The sequence below is a fragment of the Pongo abelii genome, chromosome 9 (assembly GCF_028885655.2).
Source record: "Pongo abelii isolate AG06213 chromosome 9, NHGRI_mPonAbe1-v2.0_pri, whole genome shotgun sequence".
Lineage (NCBI taxonomy): Eukaryota > Metazoa > Chordata > Mammalia > Primates > Hominidae > Pongo > Pongo abelii.
In genome coordinates, this window is record NC_071994.2 from 111,875,238 (window position 1) to 111,896,499 (window position 21,262).

At 38.2% G+C, this 21,262-nt stretch overlaps 1 protein-coding gene across 3 annotated transcripts in view; it reads left to right on the forward strand.

Annotated features, from left to right (window-relative positions):
- Window positions 1-21,262, forward strand: part of DDX10 (DEAD-box helicase 10) — a 282,375-nt gene that overhangs the window by 96,502 nt on the left and 164,611 nt on the right. For 2 of the 3 annotated variants that reach the window (XR_008510930.2, XM_054523817.2), the window contains exon 14: window positions 5,642-5,705. Coding sequence is in view for 1 of the 2 variants with exons in the window: in XM_054523817.2 (XP_054379792.1) it covers window positions 5,642-5,705 (64 nt within the window). In the remaining variant the exon portion in view is untranslated. 3 annotated transcript variants of the gene reach the window in all.

Genomic DNA, 21,262 nt, shown 5'->3' on the forward strand with positions numbered 1-21,262 from the left:
AGCACACAGCAGGGATTACAGTATAATAAAGAAATCCTTTTCCACTGTTGATATCACTGAAATGATGGTAATTGGGCATTATCAGTACAGATCAGCAACCCAGGTTTAAAAACTAGGCAATAGAGACCAAAAAACCTAAGAAGGAGTTCCTGAAAGCAGAACATAAGTTACTAGTCAACTAGAATTTATCTTCTAGATGAAGGGGGATCTTGATATTGAAGGTCCTATGAGACAGAGGTTCTCCAAACATCTTAATTGTGTAGGCAAGGTGGTTCTCACTGGGGCCAAGCAAATGATCCTGATTAAAGTTAGGGGAAGGCAAAAGTTAAGTCTAGATCATGGTCTCAAAGTTTTTTCATTTATGTAAAAATTGTGTACATTTTTACCCTCACATTTATAATATTTTTCTTCCACATCCCCCTAGAGAGTGCTTGTCTATTTGGCTGATAGTGAATACTCCTTTCCTTCTTTCCTTTCTCAAACAATAATATTGTTTTAAGCATTTCTTAAAATGTTGCCCATAGGCTGTGCTGGCTTTCCTTCATTGTATGTAGAACTCTTTGATTCCCTTTAGTCAGAGTGTCTTTGAATTTCCCTATTATTCATCAAAGAAATTGCAGCCACAAAGTGATGGTAGAACATATAGATCCTCTTCTCTTGTAACTTGTTGCTACTCCCTGTTCTCATTGATCCTTGAGCAGGCTTCACTACAGTGCATACCTACCCACAGAGAGGAAGCTGGGTGTCCTTGGCAGAACAGGTGCTCACTTAATAGAGGCAGAGAAGGGTCTGGTGCATTTTCTTCCTCTGGTTGCAATTCCTTTGTGGCCAGATCACACTGTGTACTGTAGCAGTAATATTGAGAAGTTGATAGCTCCTCTAATGGAGGAGGATGCCTTGCTGTCTTAATTTCATAGGCCTTCCTGAAGGTCATCCTCACTTGGGCTTATTTTTACTGTCTCTCTCTTCTTGGTTTAATAAGAATCCATCATAACATAAACATTAAAAAAACCTATCTAAAAGGCATTCTATTACTAGAAACAATATGCCAGTAACAAATAAGTCTAAATAATCCAATTACCAGGTAGGAGATCTGTGGCCAGAGATGTGGGGGGATACTTAACATTTCAGAATGCATACTAAGTATTTACTGTATCAGTTAGCACCATGCTTTTTCCAGTGTTGAATTTACTGGGCTTCCTTTTAAAATGGGCTAGAAGGCTTTTCATTTTAGGAGCGTTTTATAGTTGTACTGTGATATAACTAAACTCATTTGGTGAAAGAAAAGTGGACTTTCTTAATTGAATCTTTAAATTGAATGGTGACTTATTGGATAGTAGATGCTATTTTAATTGGGGATTAAGTTGGAAATAATTTGATTCTGCTCAAAATTTGTGTGTAATAGTAAAGAGTTTTTATTCCTAATAAACATTCTGTAGCTAGTAATGATGCATTAAATAGTTCAAGCTTAACATTTTTATGTAAGGATAGCTGGTATTCAAAGAGAATATGCTGTGTTCTAACAGGTTTCAAATTACTTACAGAAAATACAGATTGACAGAGGTTAACCATTCCAAATATAGAGCTTGCATTATTTTATTGGCCAAGTGAATAAAACAATGAGAAATGTAGAAATAGGCCATTTGTTTTTTGAGGGCAAAACAACTAAAACCTTTGGTGGATTCCTGAATGGAAAATCTTTAGAACTTCCTTTTATGGGCATTATATATTGTGTTAGATAGCAGCAAAATGAAGTTTGCCTCCTTCAATTTTATTTTATTTTTTTAAAAGCTTCCTTGCATGGAATCATTAAACATTTCATGAAAGGAATGTAACATCTTCCAGTGAATTTTGGGTTTAGCCACATACGGCACATGATGAAGAGTGACAGAAATGGTGACAGGTGTTGTTAGTTAATTTTGATGTTGGGGGGAATAGCATCTTGAGGTTATTTTTTATAAAATTCTCTCCAAGGCACATGACTTTCACTTTTGCAAATGGGCACTGTAAATTACGAGGACCTTCAAAGGATAAACGAAAAACAAAAGCTTAAGAACAAAGTATTGGGCCGGCTGCGGTGGCTCTAGCCTGTAATCCCAGCACTTTGGGAGGCCAAGGCAGGTGGATCACCTGAGGTCAGGAGTTTGAGACCAGCCTGGCCAACATGGTGAAACCCCGTCTCTACTAAAAATAAAAAAAATTAGTTGAGTATGGTGGTGGATGCCTGTAATCCCAGCTACTAGGGAGGCTGAGGCAGGAGAATTGCTTGAACCCAGGAGGCAGAGGCTACAGTGAGCTGAGATCACACCACTGCACTCCAGCCTGGACAACGAGAGCGAAACTCTATCTCAAGGAAAAACAAAATGAAACAAAACAAACAAAAAAGAACAGAATAGCTACCCTGATACTGTGAATATAAGCAATCACTATAATTTGAGATGGAATGAGGTTTAGCATGGAATGTATTTCTCAGCATTACTTTCTTTGGTTTTTGTCTCTTAAAAACCTATAAAGATTTGAAAACTGATCATAAAATAACTAATTGAATAAAATGACTTGAATTGTCATCTGTAGTGATTCTAGTGTAAATTATGACATAAAATAAAACTTCGGAATGAAAAAATCTGTTCTTCAAAAGTATTTTGTCTTATATAAGACTATTAGTTCATGCAAATGAAAACAAATTTACATTTATTGCAATTTAAAATTTATTTCTTTGTTTTAACTAAGATATTAACTTTTATGCAAGATTTTAATAGATCTTTCTATTAAATAATATACTGAAGAAGCCAAATTTCTTTATAGACCTGAAAGAGAGGCAGAGTAATCTATGGTAACATTATTTTGCCAATTCCCTAAAGCAGGTTTGTACCCTGACTCTGAGGAAACAAATATAACAGTCTATTATTTGCTTACAATTGATGGAGGTGTCACAGCAGTGGTAGTGGGATGAATTTATAACATGGGCTCCTTCAGTTTATTCTAAATCCCCATTCTGTCCCTCCCTTGGATTCTTTAACCTATATAAAATTAATCATAGTATTTGAATAGGGATAAGAAAAAGCATTAACCTTAAAGTTTCACATACTATAGTAGTTTTAGAAGATTACTTACAGCTCTTTCAGAAACATTACTTAAGACTAGAAGACAAGAGACTATTTTGTCTTTAAGTTTTAAGGTAAATTAGGTGCTCTGTCTTTAAATTTGTCCCAGAAACATATTTGTAGCCCTAGTTTCACTTCAGCTGCCAAAATGCAATAAAATATTTTGACTGAAGTTTGAGAAATTTGACAACCTCATATTAAATTCAAGAGTTAGCCTGTATTTAATATGTGTCAGTTTACTTCTGCATTGCAAAATACATGGCTAACCATGGTGTTTGACACTTGCTCATGCACTTTTTATCACAGGAGCGTCACAAAATGACTTTTTTGTCTGCATTGAAATAAATGAGATTTTCCGTTAAGCCAGTGCAGCAATTCAACAATCATTTAGTTCCTCACTGTGTGTTTTGTGCATTACTTGGTGAAGTGAGAAGGTATTAAATGGAATAGAAGATTAGGTTAGGTGTTACTGTAAAGAACCTTAAATTGTTGTTGAATTTGGACACGTTTTAAGGAAATTTAAATAGTTTCTCATTCATTTGAAGTATTGAATCATAGGTGCCTACAAAACTGAATGACCAAGGTTATCCACAGTTGTGTTCCTAATTTCTGCAAAGCCTTACGTAAATGTTATTGATAGTGTTTTACTTTTAAAAATGATTTTGACTTAGGTAGATTTCCCATATTATCCACAGGCCTCTATATTTATAGTTCTAATTATATTTTCCTTTGTTTCTGTTTTTGTATTCTTTCTCCTCCACTGTGATAACCTAATGAAAGCATAATTTTTTTGTTTGCTTTTATATCCCTCACAGAATCCAGTAGTTTTCCTTAGGAAGAAGTAAATTAACATGTGGTTATACAATTCATTTTGTATCATATCCACTGTTACGTATTCCCAGTTGTTCCTTTGTAATGTCTTATCTGTAACTTTGTTTCTGTCTTAATTGTCATCATGAGAATAAGGTAGCACAGGATTTTTAAAATTCTTTACTTCACTCAAGTACATACCTATGTATTTAAACTCTTTGCCCTGGTGTCTTTGGAGACTCTTGCTTGAAAACCATTGTAAATGCTGTATTCTTTAGATCTCATATTATCATGATGACTATTAAACATTTATGGAACACGCACTATGTGACGTGTTTGTTTTCTCATTGTTACTATTTAGATTTGGAGTAAACTTGTGTTGTAATAACTTGGGAGTGAGTTTTATTTGTGGTTCATAAAATTTTTAACAAAACGATATGGAGGAAGTTGTAGTTTAATGTTGTGGTTTTTGAGATTAAATTGTAATAAGCTGGGAAAGTGCTATGTCATATTAGGAAGGATCACCTATTTCATCACAGTATTTCCTGCACCAGTGCCTGGTACATAGTTAACACACCTTGAGTATTTGAAGGACTGACTGAGTGAATGAGTAACTGAGTACCGTTACACAGGGTTGGTAGAGTAATTAACTGGCTAGACTGGTGTGCAGCCATCAGGACTTTAGGTGGCTTGTTGGTTAAAAGCTTTCAGGTTGGCTTTAAGAGTATGGAAAACTTAATTATTTTGAGAGCCCTTTTATTAAGTAATAGATGCTAATTGATGTCTTTTAAGTGGTTGTTGGGGCAAGGGGCTCTTCCACTTTTGGGGTACCAGCTGTTTCAGCTCTTATATTGGAGAGTCAAAAGAAAAAGCAGTAGTAGACACTAAGTGATATGGACCTCATCATACATATCGCCAATTGTCTTTGGCATCTTCATATGATTTCAGCTGCCAGTAAACAATTCATCTCTGGACTTATCTTACTGATTATTGGAAGTCAGCATTGGGATTACTTGTTTTATACTGAGATGCTTTTGGAGAAAAGGCAGTATAAAAGTGCATCTGTGCTAAGGAAATTCATTTTCTCCAATGAAGTAGAAGTCAGATTTCATGTTCCTCTGGGACCAAACAATAAAACCCTGTCTCCTTTCCAATTCCAGTAAAGGTATTCAGGCATCGGAGACTTGATAACATGCAGTGAATGTAAGACGTTGATTACTATGAGGAGAGGAAGGTGGAAAAGATGACTGCCTTCACTGAGATCCACTGGCAGCATTAGCACCTACAGTGGAGATAAAGACTGTCTCCTCTTAGTTTTTAGTAGTCAATCCCAGAGAGATGTTCTTTATGCCCTAGCAGTTCACAACTGCAAATTTCAAACTGTTTTTAGTTTTCCTACTTAGATTCTGCAGTTTTATCCCTTGTCCTTTACTTATGCTGTTATGAATACCCTTTACTTAGCTTTTTCCTTGCTGAATTAACTCATGATTTAGTACATGAAGAGTTGTTTTATATGTGGAACTGCCTATACAATCCTGGGCATATACAGTTGACTCTTGAATAACAGGTTTGAACTGTGAGAGACCACTTAAATGTGGATTTTGTTTTTCAATAAAAGTAACCCCCAGTGTGCCTGCCTCTCCTGCCTCCCCTTGCACCTCCTCCACTTCTTCTGCCTCTGCTACCCTGAGACAGTAAGACCTGCCCTTCTTCCTCCTTCTGTTCAGCCTACTCAGTGTGAAGACAACCAGATGAAGACCTTTGTGATGATCCACTTCCACTTGATGAATAGTAAGTATATTTTCTCTTCCATTTGACTTTCTTAATAACATTTTCTTTTCTCTAGCTTACTTTATTGTAAGAATGTGATATATAATACATGTAACAAAATATGTGTTAATCAACAGTTTATGTTATTGATAAGACTTCCAGTCAACAGTAGGCTATTAGTGGTTAAGTTTTTGGAGAGTCAAAAGTTACATGTGGATTTTTGACTGCCTGCCTGGAGTGGTGGGAAGTGTGAGGGGAGAGTCAGCGCCCCTAATCCCTGTGTTGTTCAAGGGTCAGCTGTGTATCTGTGGTTTCCAAAGTGAGGAGCAGGATATTCCTTTGGGATGAAAGAATGAATTAGATTTTTTCTATCTATACATTTATCTTGAGAGGAGAAAAGGTTTTCTCTTGTTTATTAGTTGAGTTAACACTGGCACTCTTGTGTCATGTCAAGTGGACATTTGTTATTATATACAATATGAGAAGTATCCTGAGGAAGAGTGGGAGTTGGTGGAACAGAAGAGTTTGTATCGGTATCCTGACTTATTTATTGGGTTTCTGCATATTGCAGCGTATTTTAATTTGTCTTGTGGCCTGGTTAGCTGAAACATCCAAATTTTGTGGTTATCTTTGATGTCAGAAGAGCATATTTGAGGTAACTAAGTCTAAGATTAAGCAATATTTCTACCTCATGTACAATTTAAGACCCTTGGAACACTATTCTCTTTTCCAATTTAAATGTTACTGCATTCAGTATTTTGGTTTCATTTTTTAAAGTACTTCCAACATTAGTTGTTATCCTCCTTCTCGGATAGCAATGCTTATAAAATATATAGTTTATTAAAATATAGCTATGCATTTACTATTTGCTCATCTTTTTTTTGCCTCGTTTTAAAAATGGCATTTTGATTTTTAATATGGTATTTTAAAATACCATATTTTAGTAGTTATTTCAGTGAGAGTATGTTTTGTTTTTGTTTTGTCTGTCTGAAAATGTTTTTGTTTTGCTCTGAAAGGTTGATTGGGTATGACAGTTATCTTTGTTAATCTGAAGGTATTATCCCATTGTCTTCTGGCATGTGCTATAGCTTGGACTAGTCTAATTGTCATTCCCCTGAAGTAATTTGAATTTGATTGCATTTAAAATTTTGTATGCATAGTCACTGATTGGGATTCATATTTCCTGTGTCTGAGGATTCATCTCTTTCATCAGCACTGGAAAATTATCAACTTTTTTTTTTCCCTTCACAACTTCAACTTGATATGTTGCCTTTTATTTTGTTGATATTGTATAATCTCTTTTTCATATTTTTTATTCCTTTATCTGTGCTTTCTTCTGTTTAATTGCTCAGATTCATCTTCTAGTTCATCTTTGATGTCTTTTTCTGTATCTGACTTATGGTTTTAACCCAACCATTGGTGTTTAAATTTCACTGCCCATTTTTCATTGCAATACATTATATTTGGTTCTTTTTCTAATCTGCTCTTAAAAAAAAGTAGTATCTCATTTTTGTGATGTTGATTTATTCTCTTATATCTTTAGTAAATGTTAAACTTAGTTATTTTGTAGTATTTGCCACATAATTCTATTATCTAAATGTCTTGGAAATATAAACTCCTGTGTTTTGTGTGTGTTGATTTTCACAATGATGGATTGTTTCCATTTTTTTTTGTATAATTTTGTATTATGAACTCATCCTTAGGCTGCTTCCCAACGTGGGAATTTTGTGTGGTCTAGTTTGAAAACATGTCCCTCCAGGTCCTATTTTATATTTGCTGACTCTTTTTAGTCTCAATAACCCTGTAAACTCTCAAATTGTTGAGGGGCTCAAAAGAGCTTTTGTTTCTGTGGGTTATACCTATTGATATTTATTGTATCAGACATTAACACTGAGATATTTATTCAATACTTGTTAATTTAAAATAATAAACTCATAACATGGTAACATAAAATAGTTAATGAAAAATAACTGTCTCCCAAAATAAAAAAAATTTAGTGAGAAAGTGACAGCGTTAGTTTTGCAAATCTCTTTAACGTCTGGCTGAAGAGTCGAATACAGCAGGATTCTAATAAAAGCTTCAGAGTTCAGTCTGTTGCAGCATGTTTCTTTGAGAGGTATTAAGAAAATCTGGCCTCACACAGATTTGTAGTGGAAAAAGGAGGAGTGTTTTTATTTATTTATTCATTCATTTTAATTTTTGTGGGTACATAGGTGCATATATTTGTGGGGTACATGAGATGTTTTGATACAGGCATGTAATGTGAAATTAACACATTATGGAGAATGGGCTATCTAACCCCTGAAGCATTTATTTATCCTTTGAGTTACAGACAATTTGATTGTGTTCTTTAAGTTATTTAAAAATAAACAATTACTATTGACTATAGTCACCCTATTATGCTATCAAATAGTAGGTCTTATTCATTCTTTCTAACTACTTTTTTTTTGTACTCATTAACCATCCCACCTCCCACCTCCCCCCCTGCACCAACCCCCACTACCCTTCCCAGCCTCTGGTAACCATCCTTCTACTCTCTGTCCATGAGTTCAATTGTTTTGATTTTTAGATCCCACAAATAAGTGAGAACATGAAACGTTTGTCTTTCTGTGCCTGGCTTATTTCACTTAACATAATGGTCTTCCAGTTCCATCCATGTTGTGGCAAATGACTGGATCTCATTCTTTTTTATGGCTCACTAGTACTCCATTGTGCATATGTACCTCATTTTTTTTTTAGTCCATTCATCTGTTGATGGACAGTTAGGTTGCTTCCAGATCTCAGCTATTGTAAACAGTGTTGCAACAAACATTGGGAGTGCAGATGTCTTATGTACCCAACAGGGGGATTGCTGGATCATATGGTAGGTCTGTTTTTAGTTTTTTTTTGTGGAGTTTCCAAAGTGTTGTCCAGAGTGGTTGTGCTAATTTACATTCCCACCAACAGTGTATGAGGGTTCCCTTTTCTCCACATCCTCACCAGCATTTGTTATTGCCTGTTGTTTGGATAAAAGCCATTTTAACTGGGGTGAGATGATAGCTCATTGTACTTTTGATTTGTATTTCTCTGATGATTAGTGATTTTGAGCACCTTTTCATATGCCAGTTTGCCATTTGTATGTCTTCTTTTGAGAAATGTCTGTTTAACTCTTTTGCTAATATTTTGATCAGATTATTAGATTTTTTTCCTGTAGAGTTCTTTCAGCTCCTTATATATTCTGGTTATTTTATTTTATTATTTTATTTTATTATTATTATACTTTAAGTTTTAGGGTACATGTGCACAATGTGCAGGTTAGTTACATATGTATACATGTGCCATGCTGGTGTTCTGCACCCATTAGCTGGTCATTTAGCATTAGGTATATCTCCTAATGCTATCACTCCCCCCTCCCCCCACTCCACAACACTCCCCAGAGTGTGATGTTCCCCTTCCTGTGTCCATGTGTTCTCATTGTTCTATTCCCACCTATGAGTGAGAACATGTGGTGTTTGGTTTTTTGTCCTTGCGATAGTTTACTGAGAATGATGATTTCCAATTTCATCCATGTCCCTACAAAGGACATGAACTCATCCTTTTTTATGGCTGCATAGTATTCCGTGGTGTATATGTGCCATATTTTCTTAATCCAGTCTATCATTGTTGGACATTTGGGTTGGTTCCAAGTCTTTGCTATTGTGAATAGTGCCGCAATAAACATACATGTGCATGTGTCTTTATAGCAGCATGATTTATAATCCTTTGGGTATATACCCAGTAATGGGATGGCTGGGTCAAAGGGTATTTCTAGTTCTAGATCCCTGAGGAATCGCCACACTGACTTCCACAATGGTTGAACTAGTTTACAGTCCCACCAACAGTGTAAAAGTGTTCCTATTTCTCCACATCCTCTCCAGCACCTGTTGTTTCCTGACTTTTTAATGATCGCCATTCTAACTGGTGTGAGATGGTATCTCATTGTGGTTTTGATTTGCATTTCTCTGACGGCCAGTGATGGCGAGCATTTTTTCATGTGTTTTTTGGCTGCATAAATGTCTTTTGAGAAGTGTCTGTTCATGTCCTTTGCCCACTTTTTGATGGGGTTGTTTGTTTTTTCTTGTAAATTTGTTTGAGTTCATTGTAGATTCTGGATATTAGCCCTTTGTCAGATGAGTAGGTTGCAAAAATTTTCTCCCATTTTGTAGGTTGCCTGTTCACTCTGATGGTAGTTTATTTTGCTGTGCAGAAGCTCTTTAGTTTAATTAGATCCCATTTGTCAATTTTGGCTTTTGTTGCCATTGCTTTTGGTGTTTTAGACATGAAGTCCTTGCCCATGCCTATGTCCTCCTGAATGGTAATGCCTAGGTTTTCTTCTAGGATTTTTATGGTTTTAGGTCTAACATTTAAGTCTTTAATCCATCTTGAATTAATTTTTGTATAAGGTGTAAGGAAGGGATCCAGTTTCAGCTTTCTACATATGGCTAGCCAGTTTTCCCAACACCATTTATTAAATAGGGAATGCTTTCCCCATTGCTTGTTTTTCTCAGGTTTGTCAAAGATCAGATAGTTGTAGATATGCGGCGTTATTTCTGAGGGCTCCATTCTGTTCCATTGATCTATATCTCTGTTTTGGTACCAGTACCATGCTGTTTTGGTTACTGTAGCCTTGTAGTATAGTTTGAAGTCAGGTAGCGTGATGCCTCCAGCTTTGTTCTTTTGGCTTAGGATTGACTTGGCGATGCGGGCTCTTTTTTGGTTCCATATGAACTTTAAAGTAGTTTTTTCCAATTCTGTGAAGAAAGTCATTGGTAGCTTGATGGGGATGGCATTGAACCTATAAATTACCTTGGGCAGTATGGCCATTTTCACGATATTGATTCTTCCTACCCATGAGCATGGAATGTTCTTCCATTTGTTTGTATCCTCTTTTATTACCTTGAGCAGTGGTTTGTAGTTCTCCTTGAAGAGGTCCTTCACATCCCTTGTAAGTTGGATTCCTAGGTATTTTATTCTCTTTGAAGCAATTGTGAATGGGAGTTCACTCATGATTTGGCTCTGTGTTTGTCTGTTATTGGTGTATAAGAATGCTTGTGATTTTTGTACATTGATTTTGTATCCTGAGACTTTGCTGAAGTTGCTTATCAGCTTAAGGAGATTTTGGGCTGAGACAGTGGGGTTCTAGATATACAATCATGTCATCTGCAAACAGGGACAATTTGACTTCCTCTTTTCCTAATTGAATACCCTTTATTTCCTTTTCCTGCCTGATTGCCCTGGCCAGAACTTCCAACACTATGTTGAATAGGAGTGGTGAGAGAGGGCATCCCTGTCTTGTGCCAGTTTTCAAAGGGAATGCTTCCAGTTTTTGCCCATTCAGTATGATATTGGCTGTGGGTTTGTCATAGATAGCTCTTATTATTTTGAGATACGTCCCATCAATACCTAATTTATTGAGAGTTTTTAGCATGAAGGGTTGTTGAATTTTGTCAGAGGCCTTTTCTGCATCTATTGAGATAATCATGTGGTTTTTGTCTTTGGTTCTGTTTATATGCTGGATTAAATTTATTGATTTGCATATATTGAACCAGCCTTGCATCCCAGGGATGAAGCCCACTTGATCATGGTGGATAAGCTTTTTGATGTGCTGCTGGATTCGGTTTGCCAGTATTTTATTGAGGATTTTTGCATCAATGTTCATCAAGGATATTGGTCTAAAATTCTCTTTTTTGGTTGTGTCTCTGCCCAGCTTTGGTATCAGGATGATGCTGGCCTCATGAAATGAGTTAGGGAGGATTCTCTCTTTTTCTGTTGATTGGAATAGTTTCAGAAGGAATGGTACCAGTTCCTCCTTGTACCTCTGGTAGAATTCGGCTGTGAATCCATCTGGTCCTGGACTCTTATTGGTTGGTAAGCTATTGATTATTGCCATAATTTCAGCTCCTGTTATTGGTCTATTCAGAGATTCAACTTCTTCCTGGTTTAGTCTTGGGAGGGTGTATGTGTCGAGGAATTTATCCATTTCTTCTAGATTTTCAGTTTATTTACATAGAGGTGTTTGTAGTATTCTCTGATGATAGTTTTTATTTCTGTGGGATCGGTGGTGATATCCCGTTTATCATTTTTTATTGTGTCTATTTGATTCTTCTCTCTTTTCTTCTTTATTAGTCTTGCTAGCAGTCTATCAATTTTGTTGATCCTTTCAGAAAACCAGCTCCTGGATTCATTAATTTTTTGAAGGGTTTTTTGTGTCTCTATTTCCTTCAGTTCTGCTCTGATTTTAGTTATTTCTTGCCTTCTGCTAGCTTTTGAATGTGTTTGCTCTTGCTTTTCTAGTTCTTTTAATTGTGATGTTAGGGTGTCAATTTTGGATCTTTCCTGCTTTCTCTTGTGGGCATTTAGTGCTATAAATTTCCCTCTACACACTGCTTTGAATGTGTCCCAGAGATTCTGGTATGTTGTGTCTTTGTTCTCGTTGGTTTCAAAGAACATCTTTATTTCTGCCTTCATTTTCGTTATGTACCCAGTAGTCATTCAGGAGCAGGTTGTTCAGTTTCCATGTAGTTGAGTGGTTTTGAGTGAATTTCTTAATCCTGAGTTCTAGTTTGATTGCACTGTGGTCTGAGAGACAGTTTGTTATAGTTTCTGTTCTTTTACATTTGCTGAGGAAAGCTTTACTTCCAACTATGTGGTCAATTTTGGAATAGGTGTGGTGTGGTGCTGAAAAAAATGTATATTCTGTTGATTTGGAGTGGAGAGTTCTGTAGATGTTTATTAGGTCTGCTTGGTGCAGAGCCGAGTTCAATTCCTGGGTATCCTTGTTAACTTTCTGTCTTGATCTGTCTAATGTTGACAGTGGGGTGTTAAAGTCTCCCATTATTATTGTGTGGGAGTCTAAGTCTCTTTGTAGGTCACTAAGGACTTGCTTTATGAATCTGGGTGCTCCTTTATTGGGTGCATATTTATTTAGGATAGTTAGTTCTTCTTGTTGAATTGATCCCTTTACCATTATGTAATGGCCTTCTTTGTCTCTTTTGATCTTTGTTGGTTTAAAGTCTGTTTTATCAGAGACTAGGATTGCAACCCCTGCTTTTTTTTGCTTTCCATTTGCTTGGGAAATATTCCTCCATCCCTTTATTGTGAGCCTATGTGTGTCCCTGCACGTGAGATGGGTCTCCTGAATACAGCACACTGATGGGTCTTGAGTCTTTATCCAATTTGCCAGTCTGTGTCTTTTAATTGGAGCATTTAGTCCATTTACATTTAAAGTTAATATTGTTATGTGTGAATTTGATCCTGTCATTATGATGTTAGCTGGTTATTTTGCTCATTAGTTGATGCAGTTTCTTCCTAGCCTCGATGGTCTTTACAATTTGGCATGATTTTGCAGTGGCTGGTACCGGTTGTTCCTTTCCATGTTTAGTCCTTCCTTCAGGAGCTCTTGTAAGGCAGGCCTGGTGGTGACAAAATCTCTCAGCATTTGCTTGTCTGTAAAGTATTTTATTTCTCCTTCACTTATGAAGCTTAGTTTGGCTGGATATGAAATTCTGGGTTGAAAATTCTTTTCTTTAAGAATGTTGAATATTGGCCCCCACTCTCTTGTGGCTTGGAGAGTTTCTGCCGGGAGATCGCTGTTAGTCTGATGGGCTTCCCTTTGTGGGTAACCCGACCTTTCTCTCTGGCTGCCCTTAACATTTTTTCCTTCATTTCCACTTTGGTGAATCTGACAATTATGTGTCTTGGAGTTGCTCTTCTCAAGGAGTATCTTTGTGGCGTTCTCTGTATTTCCTGAATCTGAATGTCGGCCTGCCTTGCTAGATTGGGGAAGTTCTCCTGGATAATATTCTGCAGAGTGTTTTCCAACTTGTTTCCATTCTCCCTGTCACTTTCAGGTACACCAATCAGATGCAGATTTGGTGTTTTCACATAGTCCCATATTTTTTGGAGGATTCGTTCATTTCTTTTTATTCTTTTTTCTCTAAACTTCCCTTCTCACTTTATTTCATTCATTTCATCTTCCATCACTGATACTCTTTCTTCCAGTTGATCACATCGGCTCCTGAGGCTTCTGCATGCTTCACGTAGTTCTCGAGCCTTGGCTTTCAGCTCCATCAGCTCCTTTAAGCACTTCTCTGTATTGGTTATTCTAGTTATACATTCGTCTAAATTTTTTTCAAAGTTTTTAACTTCTTTGCCTTGGTTTGAATTTCCTCCTGTAGCTCGGAGTAGTTTGATCGTCTGAAGCCTTCTTCTCTCAACTCGTCAAAGTCATTCTCTGTCCAGTTTTGTTCCGTTGCTGGTGAGGAACTGCGTTCCTTTGGAGGAGGAGAGGCGCTCCGCTTTTTAGAGTTTCCAGTTTTTCTGCTCTGTTTTTTCCCCATGTTTGTGGTTTTATCTACTTTTGGTCTTTGATGATGGTGATGTACACATGGGTTTTTGGTGTGGATGTCCTTTCTGTTTGTTAGTTTTCCTTCTAACAGACAGGACCCTCAGCTGCAGGTCTGTTGGAGTTTGCTAGAGGTCCACTCCAGACCCTGTTTGCCTGTGTAACAGCAGCGGTGGCTTCAGAACAGCGGATTTTCGTGAACTGCGAATGCTGCTGTCTGATTGTTCCTCTGGAAGTTTTGTCTTAGAGGAGTACCCGGCCATGTGAGGTGTCAGTCTGCCCCTACTTGGGGGTGCCTCCCAGTTAGGCTGCTTGGGCTTCAGGGGTCAGGGACCCACCTGAGGAGGCAGTCTGCCCGTTCTCAGATCTCCAGCTGTGTGCTAGGAGAACCACTGCTCTCTTCAAAGCTGTCAGACAGGGACATTTAAGTCTGCAGAGGTTACTGCTGTCTTTTTTTTTTGTCTGTGCCCTGCCCCCAGAGGTGGATCCTACAGAGGCAGGCAGGCCTCCTTGAGCTGTGGTGGGCTCCACCCAGTTCGAGCTTCCTGGCTGCTTTGTTTACCTAAGCGAGCCTGGACAATGGCGGGCGCCCCTCCCCTAGCCTCGCTGCCGCCTTGCAGTTTGATGGCAGAATGCTGTGCTAGCAATCAGGCAGACTCCGTGGAGGTAGGACTCTCCGAGCCAGGTGCGGGATATAATCTCCTGGTGCGCCGTTGTTTAAGCCCGTCGGAAAAGTGCAGTATTAGGGTGAGAGTGACCTGATTTTCCAGGTGCCGTCTGTCACCCCTTTCTTTGACTAGGAAAGGGAACTCCCTGACCCCTTGCGCTTCCCGAGTGAGGCAATGCCTCGCCCTGCTTTGGCTCACGCACGGTGTGCTGCACCCACTGTCCTGCGCCCACTGTCTGGCACTCCCTAGTGAGATGAACCCGGTACCTCAGATGGAATTGCAGCAATCACCCATCTTCTGCGTCGCTCACTCTGGGAGCTGTAGACCGGAGCTGTTCCTGTTCGGCCATCTTGGCTCATGTGTCTTAATTCTGGTTATTAATCCTTTGTTAGATGGGTAGTTTGCCAATATTTTCTCCCATTCTGTGGGGTGTCTCTTTATTGATTGTTTGCTGTGCAGAAGTTTTTCTTTTCTTTTTTTTTTTTTTTTTTTGAGATGGAGTCTCTCTCTGTCACCCAGGCTGGAGTGCAGTGGTTCGATCTTGACTCACTGCAAGCTCCGCCTCCCGGATTGGCGCCATTCTCCTGCCTCAGCCTCCCAAGTAGCTGGGATTACAGGTGCCCGCCACCATGCCCGGCTAATTTTTTTGTATTTTTAGTAGAGACAGGGTTTCACCGTGTTAGCCAGGATGGTCTCGATTTCCTGACCTCGTGATCCATCTCCCTCGGTCTCGCTGTGCAGAAGCTTTTTAACTTGATGGAGGGTTATGAGAAGGGCACTTGGTTCTGGATTAGATGTTGTGGGGTCAGTGGGATGGTCTCTTATTATTTATCTTAATGAGTGTTGTATTTCAGGAGAAAGGAATAAATGGAGGCTATAGCTTTAATTGGTAAATAAGTTGTAGTCATTCTTATTAGTAAGGAAAGGTAGATATTTGGTTATTTTTGTGGTGTGGACGATGTTGATATGTTTGCTTGTTTTTGTCTTGATCCATCATGGTCAGTAGTCTTGTCTGATGTTGATGTTCTTCTAACAGGAGGACATCAAGTCTTTGCTGTGAGGGTCAGGTCTTAGCAACATCAGGGCTCTGCTAATGGTACTGGTTTTGTAGCTTTTAGGCTGTTTTTAGCTTGTAGTTTGTCCATTGTTCTTGCATGTAAAGATGGTGCTCATGCAAAAAGGTTGTAGTTGATCTTGTGACTCAACCTCACAAGTGTTTTTCCTCAAGGTGACTGTTAAACTTCACTACACAGCAGAAGTGCTTTATGTGTAGTTGTCACTTGGTCACACAAAATATTAAAAAGACTAATAGTGAGTTGAATGTCTCCCTCAAGAGATACACCCATGCCCTAATCATCACAACCTACCAATATTACCTTAATTGGAAAAGGGTCATGGTAGATATAATTAAAAATCTTGAGATGAGGAGGTAATTTTGGATTAGATTAGGTAGGCTCTAAATCTAATGACAAGTGTCATGATGGGAGAGAGACACACAGGGAAGACAGAGACAGAAGGGGAGAAGACGCAGAAGAAGAGGAGGAGGCAGTGTGATCATGGTGGCAGAGTTTGAAGTGATGTGGCTACAAACCAAGGAATGTCTGGAGCCACCAAAAGCTGAAAGAGGGAAGGAATTGGTTCTCCCCTAATAGCCGTTGGCAAGGACTGTGGCTTTGCTAGCAGCACTTGGATTTTGGGCTTCTGGCTTCTAGAACTCAAAATAAATGCTGTTGAAAAGCCATGAAGTTTGTGGGAATTTGTCATGGCAGCCTACCAGTCTGTGGCCTGTTAGGAACCAGGCCACACAGCAGGAGGTGAGCGGCAGGCGGTTGAGCGAGCATTACTGCCTGAGCTCTGTCTCTTGTCAGATCAGCAGCGGCATTAGATTCTCATAGGCGCTCGATCCCTATTGTGAACTGCACATGTGAGGGATCTAGGTTGCACATCCTTATGAGAATCTGACCATCCCCTGTCTGTGGAAAAATTGTCTTCCACAAAAATAGTCCCTGGTGCCAAAAATGTTGGGCATTGTTGTTAAGGTACCAGTAGCTTAACCCACTATTGCTTTTGTATCATAACTGAAAATGTCAGTATGGTAAAACGTTGGTGTTATTGTGAACATAGTTTTGACCATGCAGACTTCTGGAAAGGGTATTTGAAGAACCTGAATAGAAAATGAAGAACTTTCTTCTTTGAGACTCTTTGGAATACAGGATATAGTAACTACTTTCTCACTGCCAACTCAGATATAAAATGTAGCAGAGTTCCTTTTATTAATACATATGATATTTGTTGAATAGAGCTTGTTACTCATTGTTATGAACTTACGATACTGGCATAAGAGTGGAGTAAGAATGGTTTCTCTCATCATTCCAGTGAAATCTACGCGTAAGAGTAGATCTTTTAAGTGACAGAAAGCAAACTCAACCCTAACTTTGTTTTCTGCCTACTTAGACAGTTGGCTATTGATTTTAGAGATTTACCTGTCAAGGTAGCTGCACTTACTGTTGATGTCTTGTCTTTTGATGAAGTCTCCCTATTTACCTGTGTTCTTTAACTGCCATGGTTCTCTCTTGGAAATAATAAAATTTTTTATTTATTGTTCTATTCTTCTACCAAATGATGTCTAGGAGATCCATGAGCCTTTTCTCTCCCTTTTCTGCTTCCAACTGTGTGTACAGATGTGTGCACATGCACACATACTCAAATGCATAAATGCACTTTTCACTTAGTTATCTAGTTGTCAGCTCTTCCTGGAATCTGATTCTATCATTGCAGAACTGTATTGATAAATATTGATTTCCACAGATATTTAAGGGTTGGCGTTAGTCTATTTACAGCCAAATTGAGGACAAAATATAGTAAGGGCATTTAATTTGCGTCTTAGAGTTCCCTATAAAAAGGAATGTAAAACTTACTAATGTTTTAAAAAAACTCATTTAATTGCTTTGGAGTGTACCATAGTGCTGAGAAGGGAGACCCAGCCCTTGAACTGCTAGTAGGAGGATGAATATCGGGCCCGGAGAAACGTAAAAGAAGATGTCTTGCTTGTATTAGATGAGATAGAAAGTACTGGTTCCCAGAGACACACAAAGAATGGTGAGCTAGAGAGTGTGTCATACATAGCTGCAAGGCTGCATGCATGAAATCACTTGGTGACTAAAGCAAAGTGTTCTTAGGACAAACTTCAACAACAAAAGCAAATTATGCCTAAACTAGTACTGTGTAAGCAGTGGACAACCAGAAAGAGAAATCAGGCTTGTTGTCTTACTTGTTTCCAGTAGGAAATGTGGAATAACTGAATTGTTACTGTATTCTGTATATAATAAGGAAATACGTTTTGCCTTGGTTTATCGTACCTCGGGAAGTGAGAATCATTTGTTCATTGGCAGTGTGACTAGGCTGGCATATTGTGGGCATTGCCCTTTGCAGGCACTTAGGTTGCAATTTTCTTTACACCGCTGAGTTATTTACCATTGTTCATCCTTTTAACACAGTATACCATTTTGTTAACATCTGTTTGCTGTTATGTTTTTGTCCTTGGAGGCTTGTGCTTAAATTATTTCTTGCATGTTTTAAAATTTATCACTTGCTGGAGGAAGCAGAGTTGGGAATACTCAATACACTATTTTTAGCTGGAAATACCTGTCTTGATTTAGCCCTTGGTTTTGAAACATACCTGAGGTATCATTTTTTTTGCCTTACAATTCCTGGAATCTGTACTTGATTACGTTAGAGAACATTGTTTGGCATTTCTTTTGTCTCCTCCAAACCTGTAACCCTATAGTCTTTCTTATGCTGTATTCTGTGTTTTCTCCAGCCAGGAAGACTTTTCAGCTGTACTTTTTATAGTTTGTATGATGGAGAAATACAGGCTGTTAAATATGCTGTTTCATACCGTTCTCTGGTATGCTTTGAGGATGGATTTGGGCACACATGCAGCCTCTCTCCTCTCCAGTGAAAATCACAAACTGCTCATTGTTAAGAGATTCCTATCTCTGCTCTTAATGAGCTTCTAACTTGCTGGAATGAGAAGACATATCAATTTATATGACTGGGTGGCTGGCAGCATATTGACCTTTGGTAATTTGTAACAATTTTTCTTACCAGTCTGTGCTCTTGTTGAAAGGAATCACTACCAACTAGGTCTATGAGTGACAGAGACCACGGTGAAACGTTTTCAAAACCTATTCAGAATTAGACATTTGCTTATTTAAATGGTTGGTATTGCCAAATGCATCCTATTCTGAAAGAAGTGAAATAAATGTGAAAGCTGTCTTTACCTCATTAGTGAAATGAAGGAAACATTGTGAATATCAGGATGACTTGTCATGGGAAATTAAATGGAATTGAAAAAATGTTAATCTCAAATAGATTTTGCTCTGCCTACTGACTTTTTAAATGTGTCAGGTTTACATTGACAGAAGGATCTATGAAGACTTTGACCTTCACAAGGAAGCACACAGTTATTTGACAATTGAGTGAATGTATTAAAAAAAAAAAATGAGTGATATACCCGTCTGTTCAATTCAGGAGTTGGTGATGAGCTAACTGAAAAGAGTGGAAAGGAAGAATTTGTGCGAAGCCTTGGTATCTGAGTCAAGTTATGGAGACCTAAGTGTCTGTTTGATTAATTGCATCATCTCAAAGCAATGCCTAACTATGCTGGTTAGCTCAGGTAGCGTGTGAGAACAGGGAATGCATTGACTTTCTCACTTTCCTTCCTAAATACTATTTAAAATTTAGATATAGCTATGATATTTAAAAAAATGTGACTTCAGATACTTATTCTCTATTTTTGTTTTTGTTACTTTCTCAATATAAATCTGCATATTTTTAGTTTTAGTACAATAAGTTAATTTTTAGTTTTAGTACAATGTTAAATTTTTTTTTTACATTTTGAGGCATACTTTACATGCAATATAGCTACATATTTTAAGCAAGTCCCTGTGCCCTTTCCAGCCCCATGTCCTTCTATGTGACTATTATTTCATTTACCATGGCTTAGCTTTGCCTGTTTAATAACTTCATATAATCATACAGCAAGTATTATTTTTTATGTGTGGTTTTTTTAGTTCAACATAGTGTTTAAAAAATTCATTATGTTGGACGTATCAGTAGGTACTTCATTTTTGATGCTGTGTTGTATCCTGTTGTCTGAATATACAGCAATATGTTTAGCTGTTCACTCGTATATGGACATTTGGGTTATTTCCAGATCTGTTGTGGTTTCACCCTTAGTTTTGAGAAACACTCCTCAGTCCTGGAACCTTTCTGGGATTTCAGTGGAAAATCCAAGGTGCCATCAAAGCTCTTCTAATTTGGTGGAACTCAGACTCCAAACTTTGTCTTCCTTTCAGCGAGGGTCAGCTGAAATCTCTTTTCTGCTCTTTCTTCCAACTATTAATTTCTATCTGAGCTCCTTGGAGTTTTGCCACTTGCATGTGCGTTTCAGCTGTCAGCCAAGAATTTGAGGAGGATTATACAGATATCTGAGGTACACTTTCTGTGGCTCACTCTGTTTTGGGATTCTTAATTTCTAGATTTTCTGGGCCTGTGGTGCATGTTCTGACTCCTTAGACTAATAGTGGCTTTCTGTTTTAGTGCTAGTGGTCCAAGCCAAGTAGAATGGCAGTGACCTCAGGGAAAAAGTGGGTACAGTACGTAGAATTCCAAAAACGGCCCCTCAAGATTCCGTATCCTAATCTTTGCCACCAATAAATATAATATTATTCCCATGAGTATGTTAAATTATTAGTTGACATTAAGATGGGGGATTATTTTGGTGGGCCCAATAGTCACATGAGATCCTTTAAAAAATCCAAGGGTTTTCTGTGGCTGGTGGCAGAAGAGGAACTCAAATTTGAGGCATAAGGAAGATTTGGCGTGTTGCTGCTGGGTGATGGAGACTTTGTGAGAAGGTGGTCTAAAGAAACTGAGAGAAGTCCCTGGCTGACAGCCAGCAAGAAAATGGGGACTTCAGTCCTACAACCGGAAAGGAAGTAAATTCTGCCAACAATCTGAATGAGCTTGGAAGTCAAGTTTTCTCCAGAGCTTCCAGGTGAGGACTTGGCCCAGCTGACATTTTGATTTCAGACTTGTGATAACCCTGAGCACAGAACTTGGCCATGCTGTGCCAGCTTTCTGACTTAGGGAATTGTGAGTGAATAAATGGATATTAAGTGGCCAGGTTTGTTATGCAGCAACGGAAAACTAACACAACAGGGATTTCCTGCAGCATGATTTCCTTCTTTCCTAAGGCTGTCCTTCAGTTTCTGCCTGATTTTGCTTATTCTCTAGTCCTTCAAATAGTAGATTTATATATTCTTTGTTGGATTTGTAATTGTTGCTATGAGAATGTTTGATATAAATTATCCTGCCATTACTGGAGCTAGAACTCAGTCTCCATGTAATTTGAGGGTTCTTTTTTCTTTTTCTTTTATCTATCTTTCTTTCTTTTTCTTTTTCTTTTTTTTTTTGAGATGGAGTCTCACTCTGTCACTCAGGCTGGAGTGCTGTGGTACCATCTCAGCTCACTGCAACCTCTG